This window comes from Aulostomus chinensis, chromosome 1 (assembly GCF_037954235.1).
Source record: "Aulostomus chinensis isolate RoL2024-O1b breed Wild chromosome 1, RoL_Achi_v1.0, whole genome shotgun sequence".
Lineage (NCBI taxonomy): Eukaryota > Metazoa > Chordata > Actinopteri > Syngnathiformes > Aulostomidae > Aulostomus > Aulostomus chinensis.
In genome coordinates, this window is record NC_141320.1 from 62,138,934 (window position 1) to 62,165,040 (window position 26,107).

The 26,107-nt window shown below is 44.2% G+C and overlaps 1 protein-coding gene across 1 annotated transcript in view; it reads left to right on the top strand.

The window, feature by feature from the left end:
- LOC147272633 (gamma-aminobutyric acid receptor subunit gamma-3-like) overlaps positions 1–26,107 on the top strand; it is a 74,979-nt gene that overhangs the window by 3,834 nt on the left and 45,038 nt on the right. Inside the window, exon 4 of the mRNA XM_086198650.1 lies at positions 23,564–23,631. Within this exon, the coding sequence (XP_086054776.1) occupies positions 23,564–23,631 (68 nt within the window). The remainder of the gene's footprint in view (positions 1–23,563; positions 23,632–26,107) is intronic.

Genomic DNA, 26,107 nt, shown 5'->3' on the forward strand with positions numbered 1-26,107 from the left:
GTGACACCTGATTCCCTCCTTTTACCTGAATCCTGACACACGTCCATCACTCCTCGCCGGCGTCGTCCTCATGTATTCCAGACGAGTGAGGACTCTTGATGCTCAACGCGGCGGTTTAAGGTCAAGAATTATTTAATGATGGATGATGTTCATTCAGAATCCACTGATATCTCAGGAACCCTGTGAGGGAATGACTTAAGATTTGGCACAAATGTCCACTCTGGGCTGAAGGACGAACAGGAAAGTTTTTGGGGGACAGAGGTCAAAGGTCAAGGCAACTGTCAGCTCACACGTCGGCAGTATCTGTCCCATTCTCGCGAGAGCTCAGGAACACGTTGAGGGAGTTTCTCCAAATTTGGCACGCTTGTCCTGCGGGGCCGAAGGATGAACTCGGGCTCTCTGTTACCGCACGTGCAGGAATGATGACTGACATGGATGTCGTTGCTCACATTTGGATAGCGACCACACCAGTATTCCTGGAGGATGTGACCGTTGCACGCTGATGATAGCAGAGTGAAACATCAGGGACGAAGAGCGCTGCGACGCCTCTGTGCAATTTGCAAGAGAACAACATTTCTTAATGAGTTTTCTTGTGTAATGATACGTGAAAAGCCAATACTGAGTGGTGAAAACAGGTGAAACGACTTGTTCAGTGTTATTCATAAGCTGTTTGGTGAGCTCATGAAGTTGACACCACCAGCACCGAAGGACTCTGTTGTATTTGGTTTGGGGAGTTTGGTCGTGTGACGCCACAGATGAGGATTGAAACACCCTGGTGGGAGCACTTCTGCCCACATCATTGAGTGTTTGTTTGTATTCTCGGGTTGTTTAAAATGACCAAGCACCCAGTTTTCCCCCGGCGATATCCCGCCGGGCGATGATTCCTCCCTCAGCAGCAGCTCAGTCGGCCGGTTCACCTCACCAACGAGGGAATCTCCCTCCAGCTCTGCCTTGGTAATTAAGGATGAAATTTTGATGGGATGCAGTTGACAAACCTCGGCGTCATCCATGAAATGTTAATGCATTCACGAGATGATGTGAAGCAGCCTGGGACACACGTGCACATGCGTAGACACACACACACACACACACACACACACACACACACACACACACACACACACACACACACACACACACACACACACACAGAGTCAGAGATGACACCGAGTCCAAGACAGATCTGGGACATTTAAGTCATTGAAGAAAGTGTGGGTTCAGACACACACACACACACACACACACACACACACACACACGCATACATAGCATCTGTGTGTGTGTCTCTTTAAATGAGAGTGACTTCTCTCCTGTAGTTCTTCTGCTGCTGGCTGTGGACTCAGAATACAAACTGCTGCTTCAGGCTCTTGTGTTGATTTCTGTATTAATTGGTCTTTAATTTCGAAGTAGTGTGTTTGTATCTGACAGTGACGCCTCACGTCTTTGGTAGAAACCGTCTCTAATTAAGCAGACGCAAGCTGGATGAGGACTCACACATTAAATACATGCCTACATCACACAAAATGTTAAAAAAACCCACCACAAGGTGCTCCACCCATACAATCAGTTATGTCTCCACCAGTAGTCAGAGGGATACTTCACCCAAAAATGACCGTTCGCCTTTTAATCTGTCACTTTTACATGTCGTGAATTCACCCAGACATTGTTCCAGAGTTCTACAGCGAAACTACAAAAAAGCCTCCATTTTCAAACTCTCAAATGCATCATACAGTATAATTCACATCTACCGCATGTGGGTCGTATGCTCGGTACTCCACAAACACTTTAAATTGAGCTGAAAAGAAACGCACCGTGAGCTTGACCAAATGAACCTGTTTTACCGTGACCAATACTTCAGATTGGAAGAGTTTCATTTTTCCAGTGGTAGGAAGTGGAGATGTACTACAGGCGTGTTTATCTATGACCCCGGCTTAAATGTCTACTTTTGATTTCTTTATTATGTCAATTTAGAAGAAGCAAACAACCAATCACCACCAAGCGAAGAGAAGGGCGAAGGAGTGTTTGTGGATTTTCACCTCTACCTTCAGTCCCTGATCCCACTGCAAATCAGTCCCCTCTACATTCTTGTTTATCTTCAATCCAGGAGGAAGCATCACTGTCACTTTGTTCTAAAGTTTCTGCCTCTATTTTTTGATTTATGTTGCTTTTAAAAGCTGCCAGAACTGCAATTCCCCTCCACATCTATGAAGCAAAAGCTGGAGAAAATTCAGTAGAAATCCAAGATCTGGCATAACAGGGTTATTATCCCAGTTGCTGTGTTTGTTTTCCCGCTGTCTCCTCCAGTCATGTGAAATCAGCCGCAAGACTAATCTTCATATAAAGTGGGTGACTGGTCCACTCACGGTGAAAAAAGCAACCCCCCCCCCCCCGCTCCAACCCCCTCGCCAAAGCAGAACAAGTGTTGAGCCTCACCTTAACCGGCTTCGCCAGCAATGAGATTCTTTTGTGTCCCTATTGTGTCACTTTCTCTTTAGATTCTGAGCGCCATCAGTGTGTGCGATGTGTGTGATCCTTGAGTACTCGTGCGTATGTGTGTGTGTGTATGTGTGTGTGTGTACAGGGTGTTGTACGCCAGGGAGCCATGCGCCTTTCGAGTCCGGATGATTAAAGGCGCACTTTAGTCGCACACCACTTCTGCAGCAAATTAAAAAAAAAGTACATTTAAGAAAGTTTTGAGCTTTTGTGCTCCTAAAAATTGAGCCTATTGACAAGCATCTTAGTGGAGCACTCAGAGTGGGCCCTCATCCAAACAGCCACAGGATCCAAGATGAAAGCAGAGTGAGAACCTTCTATAGGGGTCGGAACAAAAACCTCCGAGGCTGTACGGCAGCACTCGCTGTCCCTGTCTTTTTCAAGGTGGTGAGTGGGACCCATGCAGCCTCAGATGCTGCTTTTTGAAGTTGTTTCTGTCTTGGAAGGTGTTTCAGCTTCTCCACCGAAAATGAACAATATTGTCTTCATGTTTATGACCTGCGGTGTGAAGTACTGATCTTCCAACATCCACATGTAGCCATATCAGATCCCTCTGAGCCCAAGACCCAAATCTGAGTATGTCATTATCATTAAAACACCTGTGTTTGGAGGGGATCCAGCAAACACCACCCTGCAGTAAACCCTCACAAGAGCACCACTTGTGCTGAAAAGTATTTGAGTCATTTATAAAGCTTATGAAGGGCCTTGAGGCTGAGACCCAGACTGTTGCATTTGGTCTTTTCCAAGCATTTATTGACAATAACATATTTTTATTTGCACTGGCTGGTGCCACGAGCAGCACGGTCTGTGTTTTATTGGGTTTAGCTGTGCCGGCAGTCTGCAGTATAAACACAACAAAAATGCCTTTTACAGATTCTTGTTGCAAAGTACCAGGCCATCTCATGGCTGAAAAATACTGGGGGGTTTTTAGCATTACAATCCAGATAAAATTACTTGTTTAACTATCATAAAGTGTTATGTTTGGTCCAGTAACATACGGAAAGTCTACAAGAGATGCAAGATGAAAGAATTTAGTCCCCATTCAAGTCAACTGAGGGCTAATCTCTAAGTTGGGAGAGATGGCGGAGGTAGCAAAGGCGAAATCTGACGTTAGCGGGTGGGGAAACCCAAAATTAGTACAGAGTTAAACCATAAATTACCAGAGACATAAACTGCAAGTTAGCAGGAAGCTAAACTCCAAGCTAGCACAGGGAAATATGTAAGTTAGCAGAGAGCTAAACCAGAAGTTAGTACAGGGCTAAACCATAAGTTAGAGGACTAAACAAAAAGGTTAGTGCAGGGCTAAACCATTAATTACCAGTGACATAAACTGTAAGTTAGCAGGAGGCTAAACTCTCAGGTAGCACAGGGCTAATATGTCAATTAGCAGAGAGCTAAACCAAAAGTTAGCCAATGGTTAAATCAAATGTTAGTTCATAGCTAAATCATACCCCAGCAAAGGGCTAAACCATAAGTTAGGAGTTGGCTAACCAAAAGTAGTCAGGTGGGTAAACTGAATGTAGCAGAGGACAAAGTTTAGCAGAAGTTAGCAGGCTCGGCTGGTGAAAGTCTTTTCATACACCTGTGCAATACGTTCAATGTTACCTGAATGGCCAACTTTTGGACCTCTTGTGGCTCAGAGTTTGAGTGAAAGAGGCTCCACGTCCAGCGCTGCACCAGTTCAACTCCCTCCTCCACAGTCAGCGCTGAGGGAACTGCTGAAATGTGGACAGTCAGCCAGTAGAATCATTATTCCACCGTGTTTAATGTCATCAGGCTTCAGACTGCAGACTCATTCTGTATGTGATCAATATTGATTGATTGAAGCAAGCGAGTTTTTGGACAATACCATAGTTTGATGAGAGACGAGATAAAGTTCTCATTCCAAACCAGAACTTGTGCCTTGTGATGTGCAAAAAGCTGCACGAGCCCAGGTCGCTGTTGCCTTCTCTGTTATTATGCACCTATCAGGCACAAAGCTGCACAGACGGCTGATCTCAGGAGGAATTACTGCTCAGTAGAACAGAATATGGACCCAAAACTTCTGACACAGCTGTTATCACATGGAGACAGTGTCCTGATTCCAAATCCCTCAGCGTTTAAGACACAACTACGAGGTTAAATAACTGATCAGATGGGGACTTCAGAGCAGGATCACCCTGCTAAACAAGCCGATCACCGTCTCTCACTTGGGTTCAGCCTGCAGGCAAATACAGTTGAATTGACAGCTTTTCAATAACGGCAGGTACCTAATCCAGTTGTTGCGTGCGTGTGTGTTTGTGTGATCGTGTGATCGCATCCAGGGAATGTGACTGAAGGCTGTAATTGTCCCTCGCTAACAAGCTATTGATCTACACAGACTAAGCGAGTCGCTGCAATCATATCAGCTATTATTGTCACCTTGAATATGTCTGGCGCTTACAATTAAGTCAGCTGTTTGGAATGAGACGGGAGGGACAGCCTGCATGTCAATAGGGTGTGTGTGTGTGTGTGTGTGTGTGTGTGTGTGTGTGTGTGTGTGTGTGTGTGTGCTTGCCTTAAAGCAGTCCACTTTTATCCGTCTATATTTATTCTTCTGCTTGTGTTTATTTATAGGATTTCTGCATTGGCTTTCATGCACACTTCATATGATCTAAACGTGTGTGTCGCTCAAGAGTCGGACTCTGATTCAGATAAAAGCCAGGTGTGTGTGCGTGTGTGTACCCGAAATAGAAACTGCTTAGACACCATTGGTTCACAGCTGCTTCCTGTCTTCCTCCCCTCTCTTGCTCCATCCCTCAGTTCCTCCTTTTTTTCCCCACTTCCAGTAATTATATGTTGATGGATAATTCCTGCCAGTAGTCAGATTATAGTGTTTGAATAAGCGAAGAAAATTTCGAGCTGCTCTGCATTCGATACATTGCTATTTCCAAATTTCACATTCCTTTCCCACATAAAGGTCACATTTGCATTGGGACAACATATGCAGCATTGTACAAAACCTTCAGACTAAGCTCCTTCTAGACTCCGAGCATTTTAAAAGTTGGTTGCTTTTTGTCTCGGTAGAAGATGCGACACAGCACTTTTGCAAATGAGCAACACCGAACATGAGCTGAGGGCTAAACTGGAATGTAGCAAACGGCTAAACCAGAGGTTAGCTATCCGCTAAACCAAAAGTGATGCAGTACTTTTCTGTTATTTTTGATCCCCTTATCACTTTTAAACTGATTCAAAATGTAGGTTTGAAGCATGCAGTCTGTTTGGGATTGACACAGCACGTTCCTGCTGCAGCACCTTCGTTAGCATCTGCCTGGATGGTGCTAATCAAGATTGCGGTGTCTAACCAGATGCCTCCAGAGGCACAGGGCTGCCTCATTAGCTGATGGCCATCGTTTAGTAGAATTACACACTGATGAGCGCGCGAACGCTGCGCCAGGCGCTCTCTTATGATCGAGCCTATTTCTCTCGATCATCAGCTTATCTCTCCCTCGCTCCCTCAAACACCAGACATGGTCAAAAACAAGACTATAACTCGCTTAATATTAAAAGTGTCAGTGATAGACAAGAGTGAATGTGTTGATTGACATCATCCACAGCAACAAATCAGCTTTTTCATCTCGGCAGGTTTTAGCCACATGCTCGCTAGTGCAGCGACGAGCTGACGTGGGTAACACGCCCTCACGGAGGCTGATGAATGAATAGATTTAATTTCCTGGATTCACCAGTATTTTAGTATTTTTGGATGTGGGATTGGTGCAGATGACCCATGACTCCACAGAGCAGACGGGAGAGACTCAACCGAGCTGCCAGGGTGAGGGAGATGAAGTCTAGGCAACAAGATACTGGATTTAGTTTGTAGTTTAGTGTGCCTGTTCACTGGCACCAATGAATAAATGAACCGCTACGGTCACGTGTGTCAGGTCGCTCTCTATCCAGGGGTGCAAGAGCTGAGACACCAGACAGTTACCTTCCCAGTAACACCAGTACCCTCCCACCAGTCTGTGCTGACCGAGTACTCTTGGCCCCTCCTGTTATGGTCTTTGTGGTCTTTTGTTTTTGACAGAAAGATAGAAGAGGCTATCATTTCTATCCCATGTTTTACAGGACCTGCTATAAAGGTGCGCGCGCACGCGCACACACACACACACACACACACACACACACACACAGCTGAGGCGTGATAGCAGCAGCAGTCATTGTTCTCACTCTGGCTCTGTTGGCACCTGAATTTCATTACCGTCATAATTGGATAATTCTACCCAAGTGTTTATATTCATCTTTTTCTGAGACCTGACCTCAGTCTCAGTGTGCTTAAAGGTCTTCCTCCTCTTTTCCGTGCCATTTTCATCAATGGACAGCTGACCTTATACGGTGTTTTGAGGGTGTTTATTATGCTAATTTGCTCAGCGTGTGAACTCATGATGATGTACATACTGGTGACCCTTGTGCCTCTGTGCAGAAATAAAACATTCATTCGTTAGTGTGCTCTTTTACACAAAATGCTTTTAATGTAGCCTGTTATTAATGTTGTGTATGCTTTTTAAAGGGGTTCGCAAATTCTGATGGGGTACTGGGGGATGGTTAACACCCCCCCATACACACACACACACACACACACACACACACACACTCCAGACTGAGATGATAAGTGTCTCCTTTGTAAGAGAAACACTTTTCAATCATCATTTTGTGGCTCATCTGTTTTATGATACACAGACAGTTTTTCTATTCTAACTTCATCAGTAGATAACTATTTTGGTCCCGATCGTAACCACCACAGTGACATTAGCCATAATGAAGAAACATAAAATTACAATAAATAAACAAATGAAATTACTGATTGTATCTCGTGATTAGATATTTTATGAGCCTCCCCGCCCGTCCTGCAGATGCCGTCTTCTGTATCTGTGTGCATCCAACCTCAATCGGCACGTCACAATTGTCACAAAGTCACATTCTGTCTTTTCTTTTTAAAAAAACATAAATGCAATATTTTCAAAATTTATGCGACTTTTCAATGAAATGAGATGTTCTGCTTCAGATCTCCTAGTTTGAGCTGCACAGACGGCGACGGCAGCCAGTGAAGGCTCGGAGCGGCTGCAGGCTGGTTCTTGGCTCTGAGCTCTTCCTACTAGCTTTGCTGCTTTCCCTTGTTAACTGGGCTGGGGGAGTTTGAAGAGCCTGATTATATTTGTTGTTCGTTGTGGCTCCCAGTGGTTTATTTTGACCTGACATGTTTTATCAATTGAGAGCTTTACATCCTCACAGTGAAGAACTTCCACACCGACACCGAATTTCCCTCGTGCACGGCTGTGCCGCGTTCAGGCTGTGGTACCGATCACGTGGGTCCTCCACACAGCTGCCCGCCGGCTTGGTTAACTTGCTAAGTTTCTGCTGATGTGGTCACTGTCTCTTGACTGATGGGTTTCTATCACGTGTACATGGAGTATGCGTTTAGATTGCACCCTCTTTAAGTTTGTTTTTGCGATCGGGATCATGCACATGGGATTTTATATATCGTAGTTATACGATGCCATTTGTGTGGAGATTTCCTGTCTGGCTTGATTTTCTGCGCTGATGGACATATTTCATAACTAAACTCGCCATTATTCCTGGTTAGGGGACAGGAAAACCAGCCAGTTTTGATCCCTGGCTGGGCCATCGGTGCATCCATAATGAAATCTGTTTTTAGCCTCCACTCAGTGATGCATACTTAACACCAATCTTGCTAAACATGGCTGGCTCTTTCTGCATCCCAGAGGCACAAACTAGTAACCAGGCGACGGAAATAAACATCTATGTTGAGTCAAGACGCCTATTTGACTGTAATACCACCTCAAGGTACACAGGTAGGCCTCATAGAATCTGCAGTTCCAGGGTACAACTCACGTTTTGGAAGTCCTCTCATGCTGCACATAAAAGATCAGTGATGCTAACATCATTTGTAACATCGTAGAGGACGACTCAAAATCTTGGTGCAGCCCTGGTGCAGCAGGGAGTGAAATTTAAATCAAGTCAGTTCAAATTCATTTTATTTATACAGAGGCAAATCATAAGAGAAGTTATCTGAGGGCAAAGTAACTGTGAGTCGCAAAGATACACACTAATGTGTCGATGAATAAATGAATAGAGCGGAGCCCTTCAGTCAGAGCAGACGCCTCAGAGTCGACTTCTGCTGTTTACCTTACGTAGAGCAGTCAGACCTGTCCTCACAGTCCCGGAACCTGCAGTGAGCCCCTTTTCAACCTCCCAACTCATTGATCTGCTCCTGTAACTCGATTTTCTCGACCAGACTTCATTTTCTCACAGGAACTTGAACAGTTTGAGTAAAAACCTGCAGCCACAGGAGGAACTCTTCATACATTTGCTGTTGCCCTGGCTTTCCCTCCAACGCAGCCCAAAATTGTACATTTTTAATTTCTTTTTTTTTAATTATTTTTATTTTTTTGAAGGGGAAAAACCCAGTGGAGCAGAAAGTTGGGAATTCCTTTCATAAGAAACTCAGTTCCTTTAATAGCTTTCTCTGCTTTATTTACCACGGCAAAGTTTTGACACACACACACAAATTCTGCTGCGCCAACTATTTTCCTGACCAAACCACAACGCTCAAAGTCACGACACAAAACAGTCATAAGGAGAGTTTTAGGGCCTCAGTAAACACTAAAAAGTACAAAAACACAAAATAAAAGGCTAAAGTCAAAGCAGAATTCAATCACCATGAAGGTTTTACTGTTTTTAATCCAATAAAATGTTAGTAACTAGATAGACTTGGAGATGTATTCATGATCTGATCTTTTTTTTTTAATACTGTTTTAAAATTATTGTGTTGGAGGTATGGCAGCCCGTCAAGGACGTAATATTTCCTGTCTTCTTTGTCTGCCTGCAGAAATACGCAATAAATATGAGGCTGTTTTTCACTAAACTTGATAGCAAGGTGCAGGTGCCAAGTAGGAACCCTCTTGATTTTCGTGCAGATCTGTCTGATATAGTGAAACACTTTTTAATCGAGTTTGGCTGAGTGAACCGTTGTGGTTCTCTCGAACTGGATCTTGGTACTCTTCTGCCTTTAGTAACGGCGTTTATCGAAGCGTGAGGTCACTGAAACATCCCATCGGCAACTTTATGTTTTTTGTTTTTTCGGTGTTCCGAGATGGTGAACGAGCACCACTGTGTACAAAAGTAAGTTACATTTTCACATGAAAGCCGCGAGTCTTATTTTCCTTCTCTTGGCTCAGTTGATGCTGTTTGATCTCTGGATTTAAAGAAGTCTGAAATATTGGTAAACTCAGCCAAACTCTGAGGTGCACGTTTGAGTCGCTAATGAAGAGAAGTGAGAACAGCTTGTTTGTGAGGTCACAGAAACACCGGCAATGTCAAATGAGTGTGTGTGTGTGTGTGTGTGTGAATTTGAGATTATGTGATACGGTTGATGAATTCAAGTGTAAACGGCGGGAGTTGCATCAGCGTAGTGACTTGGTTGCAACGGAATCGTCATGGAAATATGAGGAGGCTGTTAAAATTAAATACATATTGATTCTGGCCCGAAATAGAATTAATATTCCAGCCGCCGGACTGTCTTAACCCTTTCATGGTCTTGGTATTTTCCCATTTATGGAAGCTCTCAACAACATTGCAGACTCTTGAACTTTGTCAAACTATTTTGACTGGCAAGCCTTTAAGAAATACAACTGTAGCAGCAGAGCGGCTCTCCCGCTGGAGTCTAACAGTCGCTCTTTGTACGTGCCGCTCAGATCTCGGCTGGCTTTGAGGCCAACTGGTCCTGGCAGGCCTCCTTGCCTTGATCCCGGCTCAGCCGACGTTCGGCACGTCGTAGACGCCTCAACAGTTGAACGACTGATCCTCCCAAGAGCCTCCACAACATTTCATGTCCAGTGACATTTTATCCGATGAGGAGAGAATTTAGAGAACGCTTCACATCTTAGCTGGGCAGGTCTGCCAAAGATGACAATTACCTGCAGGAAAGAGATGCACAAGACACACACACACACACACACACACACACATCCATTATGTTGTTATGGTGACGCCAGTGCAACGACAGGCATTGTGACCATAAAACCATTTACTTTCATCATTTTATCTTGTATTTACTGTAAAGCTCTGTGCTGTTTGCTATTTGTAGCAACTTTTTTGTTATAAATCATATCATGTTTTGGAGAAACTTACTTCATGAATTATTAATTTTTTTTATGTCCCAAATGCAGAGCTACGTGCCACACACTGACCAAAATATTTGCAAATGAATTCCATTTCTCAGCTTTGTTGTTTTTCCAAAAACACACGGTCCGATCAAGCAAACGGCTCCTCCTGACAAGCTTTTTAGCTTCTGTTAAAATGTTTAATTCATTTCCAAAGTGAGGTCAAAGGAGCGCCGTAAACCCGTGTCTTTTATTCCTTCGGCATTCCCGACTTAATGAGAAATCACAAAGGAATGGACCAAGCAATCACGCCGGGCTCTGAAGCGGCGGCTGATACCTAAGTGGAGTGCATTAGGTGTAATAAGAGCAAGCTGGGCCTGGATCATGGCTGACACATTTTCCATCCCTGAGAGCTCTAACCATTTAATCGATTTCCATCTGTGGCCCCCAAGTTCGCCCCACTGCAGGGCACCAGTCAGGATTTGGGTGGGCTCTACCTGTGCTGCTTATGTTTCCTCCTGGCTGTGAAGAAAGTTCTTACTGTCTCATTAGTTTGTCTCACAGCTCTGCTGATATACGTTCTGATTGTTGTGACCTGTCGCGATGGGGTGTAAGGTCTCTTTACCTGCCACCTTCACCAGAGGGATGATGCATGTTGTCTGCGAAAACCTCATCCCAACACTGGCTTGTCTGGTATCAGGCACTTCTCACTGATGTATTTGCACCAGGGAGCAAAGTAATGCATTATTCATTGTTTACCTGATGGACATAAAGTCTAATTAAATCTCTGGAATGACAAGTGTTTGCTTCCTTGTGCTAAAAATGAGAAAAGTTCTAACATTAAGACAAAAAAAGGTGTGATTAAAGCACTTGATATTCTGTCCTCCACCATCAAAGACAGTAAAGCATTAACTCCTCTCATAGCAGATGTCCAAGGCCGATTATTATAAATCAACTCCCTCGCGGTTGAAGCGTTTGAGTCCAAAAAGCTGTCCATTGCAGCCATGTTTTTTTTTTTTTGCACCGTTATGTTCAACGATGTGCAAACAAGGTGTTACCTTTGTTGTCGCTGTTGTGACATGGAGTCAAGTCACATTGTAATTAACGGTCAGCACCGTGACACGATGGTGACATGCTGGTGACACACTGATGACACGCTGGTGACACGCTGGTGACACGCTGATGACACGCTGGTGACACGCTGATGACACACTGATGACACGCTGATGATATGAAGGAGCTTGGAAGTAATTTCTCTATAAAGATGAAGAAATGGAACTGAGGGCAAATGCATCAGACAGGAGTAGCTGACGCAGGATGTGTTATGATGAACCAACTATATGCCGATGATACTACAATAATACAACATCCATACTACAATAATACAACATCGATACTACAACAATAACGCCAATGATAGTACTTTAATATGCCATTGATACTCTGATGATACGCCAATGATAGTACTTTAATATCCCATTGATACTCTGATAATACACCATTGATAGTACTATAATATCCCATTGATACTCTGATAATACACCATTGATAGTTCTATAATATCCCATTGATACTCTGAGAATACGCCAATGATAGTACTTTAATATCCCATTGATACTCTGAGAATACGCCAATGATAGTACTTTAATATCCCATTGATACTCTGAGAATACGCCAATGATAGTACTTTAATATCCCATGGATACTCTGAGAATACGCCAATGATAGTACTTTAATATCCCATTGATACTCTGAGAATACGCCATTGATAGTACTATAATATCCCATTGATACTCTGATAATATCCCATTGATAGTACTATAATATCCCATTGATACTCTGAGAATATGCCATTGATACTCTGAGAATATGCCAATGATAGTACTTTAATATCCCATTGATACTCTGATAATACACCATTGATAGTACTATAATATCCCATTGATACTCTGATAATACACCATTGATACTACAATAATATCCCATTGATACTCTGTTAATATCCCATTAATAGTACTATAATATCCCATTGATAGTACTATAATATCCCATTGATACTCTGAGAATATGCCAATGATAGTACTTTAATATCCCATTGATACTCTGATAATACACCATTGATAGTACTATCATATCCCATTGATACTCTGATAATACACCATTGATAGTTCTATAATATCCCATTGATACTCTGATAATATGCCATTGATACTCTGATAATATGCCAATGATAGTTCTATAATATCCCATTGATACTCTGATAATACGCCAGTGATAGTACTATAATATCCCATTGATACTCTGAGAATACGCCATTGATAGTACTTTAATATCCCATTGATACTCTGAGAATACGCCAATGATAGTACTATAATATCGCATTGATACTCTGAGAATACACCATTGATAGTTCTATAATATTCCATTGATACTCTGATAATACACCATTGATAGTACTATAATATCCCATGGATACTCTGATAATATCCCATTGATAGTACTATAATATCCCATTGATACTCTGATAATATCCCATTGATAGTACTATAATATCCCATTGATACTCTGATAATACACCATTGATAGTACTATAATATCCCATTGATACTCTGATAATATCCCATTGATAGTACTATAATATCCCATTGATACTCTGAGAATATCCCATTGATACTCTGATAATATGCTAATGATAGTACTTTAATATCCCATTGATACTCTGAGAATACACCGTTGATAGTACTATTATATCCCATTGATACTCTGATAATATGCTAATGATAGTACTTTAATATCCCATTGATACTCTGAGAATACACCGTTGATAGTACTATTATATCCCATTGATACTCTGATAATATGCTAATGATAGTACTTTAATATCCCATTGATACTACATTAATATGCCAATGATAGTACTTTAATATCCCATTGATACCACAATGATATGACATTGATAGTACTATAATATCCCATAGATACTACAATAATACGCCAGTGATAGTACAATAATATCCATTGATACTCTGATAATACGCCAATGAAAGTACTATAATATCCCATTGATACTCTGGTAATACGCCAATCTTTGTACTATAATATCTCATTGATACTACAATAATATGCCAATGGTAGTACCATAATATCCCATTTATACTCTGATAATACACCAATGATAGTACTATAATATGCCATTGATACCACAATAATAAGCCATTGATACTCTGCTAACACGCCAATGATAGTACTATAATATTCCAATGATAGTACTATAACACGCCATTGATACCACAATAATATTCCAATGATAGTACTATGACACACCAATGATAGTATTTTAATATCCCATTTATACCACAATAATATGCCATTGATACTCTGATAATACGCCAATGATAGTACTATAATGTACCATTGATACTACAATAATATGCCATTGATACTCTGCTAATACACCAATGATAGTACTGTTATATCTCATTGATACTACAATAATACGCCATTAATACTCTGCTAATGCGCCAATGATAGTACAATAATATTCCAATGGTAGTACTATAACACGCATTGATACCACAACAACATTCCAATGATAGTACTATGACACGCCAATGATAGTACTATAATATCCCATTGATACTCTGATAATACGCCAATGATAGTACTATAATGTACCATTGATACTACAATAATATGCCATTGACACTCTGATAATAGGCCAATGATAGTAATGTTATATCTCATTGATACTACAATAATACGCCATTGATACTCTGCTAATACGCCAATGATAGTAATGTTATATCTCATTGATACTACAATAATACGCCATTAATACTCTGCTAATACGCCAATGATTGTACTATAATGTACCATTGATACGACAATAATACGCCATTAATACTCTGCTAATACGCCAATGATAGTACAATAATATTCCAATGGTAGTACTATAACACGCCATTGATACCACAATAACATTCCAATGATAGTACTATAATATCCCATTGATACTCTGAAAATACGCCATTGATGCTCCAGTATTTAAGTTTTCTTAAAGAGTGACTGAAATGTATCAAACACTAGCGCCTCCACTGGGCCGTGTTTTCCTGAGTTATTGCTCGGTGCCGGCTCTGTGATTGCCTGCTGGTGATTCATAAGCAGCCAGACCTTTCCCTTCGCCTGGTTCTCATTAAACCTCCGAGGGAACAGAAGCACCTTCCCTCCCCAGATCTATTAGATTTGATTCAAGGAGCTGAATACAATCTGGCAGCGTACAGTATGTACTCACTCACTCTCATACACACCACAAATACACAGGCACTGTACACACGTCAATATCTGCCTGATAGGAAATTCTTTTCGTAGAGACCTTTTTATTGGTTCATAAAGGCGACATATGAGTTTTTACCAAATCCGCTGTTTGTGTCCTCTTTTATCTCCGTCCAATGAAATGAGGCAGACGTGTGTTGGTATTTGTTTGCACACTGCGGAGGGTCAGCCGCCGAAGCGGCGCTCCTCAATTTAAATAATATTTGTTTGTACAGAGGAGATTCGCTGAGTAAACATGAATCAGCAGAGTCCTGTGTCGAGTTCACACCGGCGCGCACACACCCACACACACACACACACACACGCACGCATACGGTACAACGCAGTCACGGTTTTCCAGTTGATTTAGCGGTTTTGCTCAAAGGCACCAAGTCAGAGAATAAGAGAGGATCCAGCACTCCGGCATCTCGCCACCTTTTTTTTTTCTCTTCCAATTTTACATCTTGGGTGTTTGTCAGGGGAGGATCCTTGAACAGCTGTCGTCACTGAACCCAGCTGTTGCAGCGTCCAGGATCCTTTCACGTCCACCAAAGCCCGGTTTCAAGGATGCCCCCCTTAGTGCACGGAACGAGCATGACCGGGCTGCGGCGAGGGTCTCGCTGATGATGCAGCCTCCAAAAATAATTGGCGCTTTATGTACATCTTCATCCCAGAGAGTGAAGTCTTATTTTAGCGAGCTGTTAAGTCATTTACTGCTGATGAGTCTGGGTAGATATAATTCCATTTATATAATAAATGTTGGTGTCAGAGCTGTTTATTGCCGCCACATTAGTTTGTCTGAAGGTGAAATTCAAGCTTGTGTTTTTATTGCAGCGCGGTCTCTGTGGACCTCCTTAAACACATCATCACATTTCAGTAAAAATTTCCATATAAATGAAAACAAGTCCCAAGTTGACACGGGTGCGCGGGACGCTCTAAACGCCTGTATCTCAGCGGAAGAACAGTTTCCGATGGAAGTTCTCGCCGCAGAATTTTTGCTTGAGTCAGAAACCCAAATTTGGATCAATCGAGAAGTTGATGGTGATTGAAGGAACCACAAAGAGCCATGTGGTCAGTGTCAGAACAATAACTCGATCTTCAGGTCACATGGCACAAGTACCAGAAACGTCACATTTTATACATTTATTGAGTTCATTGAAAGAGGAAAGTGTGCACGAACCAACGCATCAGCAGTAGCCTCAATTCTAAGATGCTAGTGTTAGCGCGGAGTGCTAAATTACAGCTGTCGTCCAAAGGTGTTTGTAGTCACACCGCATCTCATTGGACGGTGAACTACAAATGGACACATTATATTCAAATAAGATGTCTCCCTCTCCTAGACTGTTAAAACGTATAATGAGCCTGAAAGACACACAGCGACCCCGTGACCTCGTTGATTCCGGCCTCGTAAATATTTTTTTTCAGATCATTTGATCCTTTTTGTTGTAGATGTGATGGTTTGAGTTTGAAAACTACGTCCGGTGCTGTTCTCAAGTCGAGTTCAGATTTCTACAGCAACTAAACTAAATTTTATTGCCTAGACACTGGTCCTTGAATAAGCTGCTGGGATTTCAGTGTGTGTGTGTGTGTGTGTGTGTGTGTGTGTGTGTGTGTGTGTGTGTGTGTGTGTGTGTGCGCGCGCGCGCGCGCACGGGAGGGGCGAAGGTAGTAAACAACAACTATGCATGAGGCGCTTCAGTTCCCTGTAGTTGTGTGATTGCAGCTGATTTCTCTCTCAGCAGCTCGTCCTGGGAAAGACTTGCTGCAGAACAGATGTAGGTCAAATTATCATTATATTGAAGCAAAATATTTAAAAAAGTGTGTGTGTGTGTGTGTGTGTGTGTGTGTGTGTGTGTGTGTGTGTGTGTGTGTGTGTGTGTGTGTGGAGTCATTACAATATATACTCATTTCATGCCACTTTAGTGTCTGCGACCTATGAGAGTTGCTGTAGGGTCATCATCAAAAAGAGGCACTGATGTTTCTCTTTAATTAGTTCTCCACAAGTGTGAGGAAACCTGCGGAAAAGGAGCGAGCTGCAGTGTGTCGCTGACATTCTCCTCAAATGTTAAGTCAATAAATCCATTATCTATCCAATCCCTTTCATAAAAACTTTGATTGAAGAGTGTTTCATCTGAATCAGACCAGTCCATTAACTCTGTGTGTGTGTGTGTGTGTGTGTGTGTGTGTGTGTGTGTGTGTGTGTGTGTGTTGAGGGATTTAGATGATGAGTGCATCATGCAGGAACAACACAAGAGTTTGTTCCAAAGTGCAGTCACTTGTAGATCCAGTGTGAGGCTCTATATTAGAATCATTCCGGTAATACCTGTGATATTGGCTAATCAGCAGGCGTGCAGATCCGCCGCAGCAGTCGACTGGCTGCCAAGTTTGCACTTCAATCAATCTACAACACCTGAAGGGGAAAACACGGCGGCCTGCAACGGCGCTGCGTGGCCTACTTGTGATTACCACTAGGGGGCTGACACAAATATTTCTGTTGTCTGCTCGTATTTACACGAGATCTGTCATTATCAGGCGCAGCCAAAACATTTAGTCGACTCCTGCAAGTTTTAGCGTCGTGTTAGCATGCCCAAAGCGGCTGCAGGCTCATGATTTATTTCTAATCTCGTCACTCCCAATGCGCTGTATTTTCACAGCACATTTAAGACCAAGGAAGAAAAAAGAAAAGAAAAGCTAGGGAGAACTCACCTGGAAACAGCCTCCACAGGCCTGTCCTGGTGGTACCTTTCACCAAACACGACCCGGCTCATTATTTTACAGCACACGTCTGTAATTGAGACGAAAGATGTTTCTGAGTCACCCGGGGGGGGAGCATCTGGCCCGGCACTGATACCTGCAGCCCTCCCAGCGCCGGGCCGCGTGGTCAGCTGGGATGTGTGCGTGTACGTGTGTTTGCAGGGGCTGACAATGTCCAACACATTTGTCATGCAGCGAAAGCCAAGCAAGCATAAAAAAAAACCCCTCTCTTCTTAATCGAGGTCCACATGGGTAATTGGGTAATCCAGATGGGGCCTGTCGTGCTTCTCTCAAAAGCAAGACAAGTAGGAGGATGAGCAATACGAGGGGGAGGAAGAATTTTCTGCACTGGAAGTGGAAAATTGCGTTGATGGATTGATATATAGGTAGATAGGTCGGCCTTTGTAGTTTCCTGCCATTCGTTTCAACTTTATTTCTCACTTTGAGAGATGAAAGGGAGCCAAACAAGCGTTCAAAACAGAGTGAAAATATAAAATAGCATCACACATGGAACTGCCACGGCTTATTTGGACATATGTCAGGTCGGCTCAGCTTTCAGGAAGCCTGCAGCTTCAGAGACTCCTGGTTTCCAAAGGTGGGAGAAAAATAATTGAAGTGGAGCAAGACCCCAAAAAAAAAAGGACGTTTTCCTTCTGTTAGACAGGAAACCTGGAGATTAAAGTAACTCAATAGGGCGGTTAACATCGAGGTAAAACACGTCTGACGGAGATTCAGAGTCTCATTGTGTGGATCATCCAGTGTGGAGTAAATTAAGGACAATTCCCTTCAGGTTGTCCCAGTTTCCAAATGCTGCAGACCTGCTTCGCTGTAACCGATCGGCTTCTCCGTGTCCTGGGTCTCAGGAGGGACTCTAGTGTCACCTACCATGGCGTTTCCACCTGATAGTTTAACCACATGCAGATTAATGTGACCGCCTTTGCCAAATATGGTCTCGTGTCCCGGGGGGTTTCCCTGGTTTTGCCCACTCTGCATTCACAATAATTTTTATGGCGACGTATTGTCCTGTGTGCCTTCTGTGCCAGATTTCCCCAAATGAACAATAAGAATGGTGACTCGGGCTTGACGCCCAGTGATTGTGCTCAAAAGGAGGTTAGAGATGGAAGCAGCAACCCTGCTGAGGCTCCGAAATGAGGAAGAAACACACGGAACCTCCTCTAGGTGCAGGGGTGCTGTGGGGTCAAAATACTTGCCTTCCTCCACAGATGTGGTTCAGTTCCCCCTGGTGCTGTTTCATGCTCGGCCGTGCATCCAGCGGAGCCGCCGCTGTGCTGGAAGAAGGGAAGCCGGTGAACGGTTGTGTCTTATTGTTGCATCAGTGACTCTGCTGAGTGACTGTCGGCTGGACACAAGTCAAATCAAATCAGCTTTATTGTTATTTTACCAGAGCCGACCCAGGAAGTCTTTACATTCCAGTCATGACAGTCTGAAACTTGCTGCGTTACCCATGTGTTAAAAGGCGAAACGAGACTTTGGAGATTGTTGCAGACATTCAACGTCATCACGCCGATGACGGGATGAACGTGGGGTTCATCACTTCATCATCGCTGTCTGTGTACGCCTGCTGCCATCTGGGTCTGTGATTAGCTTGATGGGTACGTAGTCCAGCCCCTCCCTCAGGTGGACTTGCCCCGATGTGACTGTGGTTGCTGCTTACGGGTCACTTCTTTAACTTGACTTAGTCACTGTTACTAACGTGTCACCTCATTTATCACCGCTGGTTCAGCTCTGTCCTTTTGTCTCTTTGAGACCAGCGATGAAAGACCTTTTCCTGAAGTGTTTGATTGTTTTCCACGGGAGCGTCGTGTGTTTATGCTCAGCCGGTTTCTACAGGGAACTCTGAGCGATCAGCCTTGTTTCCCAGTAGCCAGAACTGAATATGTTGAACTTCTAGAAAAACGTGCGGGACGGATCATCGAGTCCTGCATGTACGAATGCTGGACGCATGCTTCCTGACCCACGCAAATCACCGCCAGGTCATCCTGTCTCCGCCTTAGCTTGAGTCTTTATTTCGCCCAGAATAAGAACCTGGTCATGACATTTTTTGCCGTGAGAGTATTCTCAAATACTCCCAGCTAGAAAATAAAACACCTGCAGCAGTTGTAGTGGTAGTTTTTCCAGCTGAATTGACCCACATATCTCCAGGAACACGTCTGCAGTCACCGCAGCGCGAGCAGAACTCCTGTAAAACTGATATGAGGAAGTGCATTGTTGTCCCTGGCCGCTGGGTTGGTGGAGCGTAGCGTGTCGTTGGCGTGGAGTCAACGCCTCCCAGCAGGCCTTCACCAAACCAAACTGTTTGCATCAGTGGCCCGGCACGGCGCTTCCCCCGGGGACAAAACACGCAGATGTGCACACATAAACTCACCCACTCGAGGTCTGTTAGTCAAATGAACATCCCAGAGCTCCCAAACCACACGGCCGGAGAAGTTTCTGATGGTTTACCAGTACGGAGATGATGTGATGGCGGCGAAGCAGAAAGAACAATTGAAATGAGGAGAAGGCGGGTCACGGGTTAATGAAGAGCTTGTCTCATGTGACAGCTCACACTCTCTCTCTCTCTCACACACACACACACACACACACACACACATACAAAGTGCTGCTGTATGTGTTATAAATTTATATATTTATTTATCAGCTGGGAAAGTGTGTTTCGATAGCGGTGCAGCACGACGGATCAAGGCCGAGGATTAAACACACGGCTCTCTCTCACACACACACACACACACACACACACACACACACACACACACACACACACAAACACACACCTTTCCTTCAGAGTGTAAATGGGGGAAGTTCACATCATTTTGAGCTTTGAAGTTTTGGCACTGATGTCTAAGAAGAACAAGAATGCCTCAGTTAAGGTTTATTGTTCTTGATAAGAACCCAGACATCGTTAACAGTAATTACAGTCTGGGTCTCAGAGCCCAGTCAGTAATAAGTGATTAGAATGAGACGGATTTAGACCAGGAAGAGTTAAGACATGAGAAAAGAAAGAGAAAATAAAGTGGAGGATGTCTAGGTCACACTGTCCCCAACGTACAGAGGACACTTCAGGCCACGTGAACATTTTACTGGTTTGGTTCATTGATATGTGAATAAAACTTACAAAATGATCATAAAAAAGTTGGTTGGTTCACACAAGTGTTCTAAATATTCGGAGCAGCAGCCCTCTACCGCTGAGTCCTGGCCAGCGCAGTAAAACGTCGCTATCAGCTTGATTGGTAGCCTGATAGCCTGTCAGTCAGAGATCGGGGCACATCTGTCCAACGTCTCCCATCTCCGCCAGTCACAGGAATTAAGGTTATTTTGGTTCTGGTTCGTGCACCATCTGGGACTCGTGTATTTTCTGTCACAGGAGAGTCAGTGTTCTTGAATGTGACACCTTTAATTCAGAGGAGAACCGTCCTTGAACCGCACACACAAGAGACGAACGCAAAGCCTTGAATTTTGAAACGCGACCCTTCAGGAGGCGTGAGGGCGAAGATGTCGACATCCTCCAATCAGCAGCACAGCGACACATGGGGGCTTTTCATGTTGAGCAAGAAAAACAAAAAAAGGAAAACTGAGGAGGAAACAGAGTAGCATCTCGCCTCCATTCACTGGAAACTTTAATAATTCAAACACCCAGCACAGATAAAAGAGGCGCTGCAAGTCACTCGTGACATCGCCGTGCTTTCTCCTGCAAGAGGATCTGTTCAATCAGAACAACACCCAGAAAGAATCCACTTCCTGTCGAGATTTTTGACTGAACATCTACGTTCTAGTGAAGGAAGGTGAGAGTAAACATATCAGCACCTCATCCTGACCGGGTCGCTGGTTCCTTCTGCGTGACACTGAAGTTCTGGCAGCGTACCGGCGTCCAGACGAGATGATTTCAGTGGTTAAGATGGAAGAGTTTACCTGACCGGAACTGGCCTTCGAGGTGGATCAGTGTGTGTCAGACATGGTGCGACTCTTCCCCTCTTACTCCCAGTTACTGCAGTACTTTAACGTTTCTGTCAGGAAGCGTAAAACCCACCTGGTTAAATGATCAGATTTAAATTTACATTTTTACTGTTCGAAAAGATCGTCTGACCTGCTGAAGCAGCCTCAGCGCCTCCTCCTCTTCGTACCAGCAAGTGTGTTTGGTCTCAGGCTTTAGTCTGGCATCAGGTGAGCAGCTTTCCCAGACTGTTCAGGTGCACACTAGCGTGCTAGCACACCAACCCCGATGTCAACATGTCGTCGTTTAGCAGTTAGGAAGTTTATTCTTTTGCTTACTGGTTCTAAAAAGAATGGGAATGATTGTACGAAGGAGAGCTTTTTTAAGAGGGGATGTTCCAGGGACCCTGCATAGTGTTCTCCAGAGGTGAGTAGAGTCCCCGAGACCACGGTTCTCTGTCTGACTTTAGGAGAACAGTCCATTTCATGCTGTGTTATAGTCACATCATAAAATTACAGAGGGTTGTTTTTTTTGTAGAACATAAGGAAGCCAACCTCCATGGGCCTCTAGTTCCCATGAAAACATTCTCTTGAAGACTTTTGAAGAGGAAATGTTCACCACATGAAAGTTAATTTTCTAGAATGTTCAGGGGCTGGTGGAGTTGTTAAGTTCCCTCAGTTCTTTAAGTGGTTGTACAGATGTTCTTTAGTGGAATAATGGTGGAACGCCCGGTAGGCACAAGGCACGTTTGAGCATCATTCCTACTCTACACTCATGTTGAGGTTTTCCAGGATTATCTCCGGGCTGTCTAGTGTTCTTAAAGGCTAAGGTGTCATTTCTTTAATGGAATGATCGGAGAACATTCAGGATGGTTCTGGGATAATTTATCAATAGAATGTTCCCTCTTGCTGTCAACACAGTGTTTGTTTGTAGAACCTGCAGTGGCTTGACAGGAACCAGGTTTTTTGTTTTTATTTTTGGTTTGATTTCTGTCTTTGCATCACCTTCCCAGAACGTTTGTAGAACCTTCAGTAACAACTACAGAACAGCCTCAAAACGTCCTCTTGGAATAACCACTCGACATTCCTTAGAACATCCTAAACAGTTCCTTACAGTCCAAAGAACTCCTCGCGGTGAGAGGTGGAGAACATTCTCTGCCCTTTGCAGCAACAAAGATTGTTCTGTCCAGTTCCAATAGTAGCAGAGATTTAGGTTTCAGCTGAGCTGAGGGAACGTCAGCCTCAGCGGAACTCAGTGTGGGTTCAGATTCCCCTACAGGGGAGTGTTGGTACTGCATCTGGGTGTGTCGATGCTTTAATGGCACGCTTAAAAATGTCAATATCTGTTCAGTAATGGACCATCTGAGGGTTCTGCAGGAAGAATGTGAGGAGATCAACCGTGTGTGGAGATAAGACGTTCTTTACAGAATGTAGGTCGTTCTAATAGAACATGGAGCTTCGCCACATCAACAAATGCAGGGATTAGATTGTGTTTGAAACAAATTGAAACAAATATAGATATATTTCATGTTGTTGTGGCGTTTCACATGCTCTCATTTCTGCTTCCGAGAACCAAGCCGGATGTTGTTGCCAAGTGAAATTAGCTACTGACTGGAAATGCTATTAATTGCCATGGTAACGAGGTGACTGCTCCAGGAAGCAACAGTAGATTTTTGCTCCTTTTTCAAGTTGTCACGTCTCTTCTCCCGCACAGGAGAAGAGATTCCTTTTACCCGTCGAGGTGACGTTGTAAAGGATGATCCATCTCAACTTTTACCCCGTGAAGGCCGCTCGGCCGGCATTTAGCTGCTGAGAAATAAATAGAATGATTGCATGTGTAAATCCAACACACACACACACACACACACACGTGTCCCACCCACAATATGTGACACTCTTCTACCTTCTGGTTCTTGCAGTGAAACCAACAGTCATCGATGTGGGCATTTATGTCAACAGCATCGGGCCTGTGTCATCCATCGACATGGTGAGTGAATGCAGCCTCTACTTCTTCATGCACGCGCACACACACACACCCACACCCACACACAAAAGGTGTCGCTCCTCTCTTGGATGTGGGCCTCAGATCAGCCCCAGCTGTTGGTGTGATGCGGGCAGCCAGGATAGACAGGTGTGGACGCTTTGTTCACGTCTCGTGGATCAGCTCGGATTAAGCAAATGAGTGAGTTTAAAAACCCAGAAGAAGCACAGAAACGCTGCTGTAAAGCTGCACTATCAGGTTAGACAGCAGTTTCTGTCTCTGGGGAGAGCGTTGTTCTCTTTCCTCCTGCTTTGTTTGCTGCACACTTTTTGCTTTATTTAGTAACTAGATCAATAGCAGCTCCGCTGAGATACTGAGAACAAAGTTCCGACTAAAGGAAAGCTGGTTGGGGGAAGGCCGGCTCCTGGACTAAAGCATGAGGAGGACCTGATTGAAGGCTGGCTGAGCGTTCACAAGATCAGCCAGAGAACTGTCTGATGTTGTTGTTTTTCTGCTCGGGGACGGAACCGGAGACCTGACCTGTAGTGAGAGCATTACGTCTTTGAATACAGCGGATCAGCACATGTTGGGTTGTTGCCAGGCAACGTTAAATGTTTCCACGTATGAAAGAAAGCCTCAGTCGCCTCCATTAAGATTCAATCTGCACATCCTGGATGAGATTACAATAACAATTGATTAATCTGGGGCCGCTGTGATGCTCTGCGTCGGCACCTCACGGGGAGAGATGGGCGGACACGGTCGCGCATAGAGAATCCTCTCCATCCTGCAGGTGCTTGTGGAGGGGAAGTTAACGGGAGGAGACACACAAGCAGGGACCTCGTCTGTGCTGCTGCTGCTGCTGATGCTGCTGCTGCTGCTGCGAGGAGACCAGCTGGAGACATCAGCCGTCCCCGCCTCCTGATGTCTGGGATCTCTGAGCGCTGCTAACAAATCCAGCGACAAGCTTGCCGCTAAACCCCGATCGTCCCCCTCAGGGAAGCCAGCCAGTGGATCTGCCGCTGCCTCTGGATGTGTTGCAGCTTGTTTGGCTGATAACTTTTCCTGATGCGTCCACTTTCCTCCGACCACTTGCAGACATCGTCAGGTCTCTCCTGTTGTCGCGTGAAGACGTTGTTGTGAAAGGTGTAAAAAGAATTATATAATACACGTAGATATCAGAGAGCAGAATGACGCTAAGGGCTCAACGTAGGCTACGTAGAACCGTCTTGTTTATGCGATCAGGACGTTTCTGCCTGCTCCTAAAGCAGACTTGATGATGATCTGAGACACAGGAGAGAGAACGTCTGTCCACGGGGGGTCATGTGACCTGCTCGCCTGTGTGTCTGCTCCCACATTCACCTTTTAATCGTTTGAAACAACCTCTACGTTTTTTTCTCGTCTTTTTAACTTCACCTGCTCCCTTACGTGTTCGATCCCGGCCGGCCAGCAGGTCCCACAGCCTCATAGGTCTTTATAGAGCTTCATATCGTCTGTCAGTGACTGACGGCAATTTGTTGCTCCTTTTATTGTCAGAAGAAGCTTCCATGACCCACCCTGCCTCCATGAAGCCTCGCTCCCAGTCAGAGGCTGCAACTCTCTCAGCATGGGCGCTGTTTGCCTCATTTTTTAGCCTGCAGGTCTGTTTCCAGACGAGGACGATCAATCGGGCTGTTGATGTGCGTTACAGGGACAGCTTATCACATTCCTGGAGTTGACGCAATCGCTTTGATTACAGAGCGTCGGCTTGCAGAAGTTTCCTCCCAACTTGTAAGACAGGAAGGTCAATTTGATCTCCTTAATGGTTTAAGCTGAACGCCAGACAAGAGCGAGCTAACGAGGGAGCAGGAGAGGATGAGCGCTCGCCATCCGTCCTCTTGCATCACATCATCTGTTGCCACGCGCTGCACAGGTGCTGTTTGTGTTGGCCCTGATTTGCACAATAAAAGAATCATGTAAAGCAAACTGCCGGTTGATTCCAGCTGAAACCCCCTCAGGGTGATTCTGCAATTACACGGAAGGCTCTCGATACCAATGAAGGCTCTTATTTTACCATCATGACTTCCTTCCCGCTGGATCGCGCTTATTACACGGCGGCTCTGAAGACATCAATCAACCGACGCCAAAGATAAAACTAATAAAACGCTTTCATTACTGAGCGGTAGCGGCGTCGTTCTGGTGTGCATAAATCATCAAAACAGGCCAGGCACTCGTGGCTAAATATGAGAAATAAGACCAGTTACAAACCGCATCCTCGTGGCCAATGAGCGGCGCCTGCTAATTACCAAGGTGCCGCAGCATCTTCCTCGTACCTGCCGGCGGTGCAGCCGTGTATCCAGTTCTTCAGATAAACAATTAGAGTCTGAAGCACATCACCGCCTCTACGAAATCAGCTCTTTTCAACTGATGGAACCATTCAAGTGCCAGTTGTTCTCAGGTAAAAATCTGAAGAAGGTTCTGAAAACGTGATAGAACCGAACCGGCA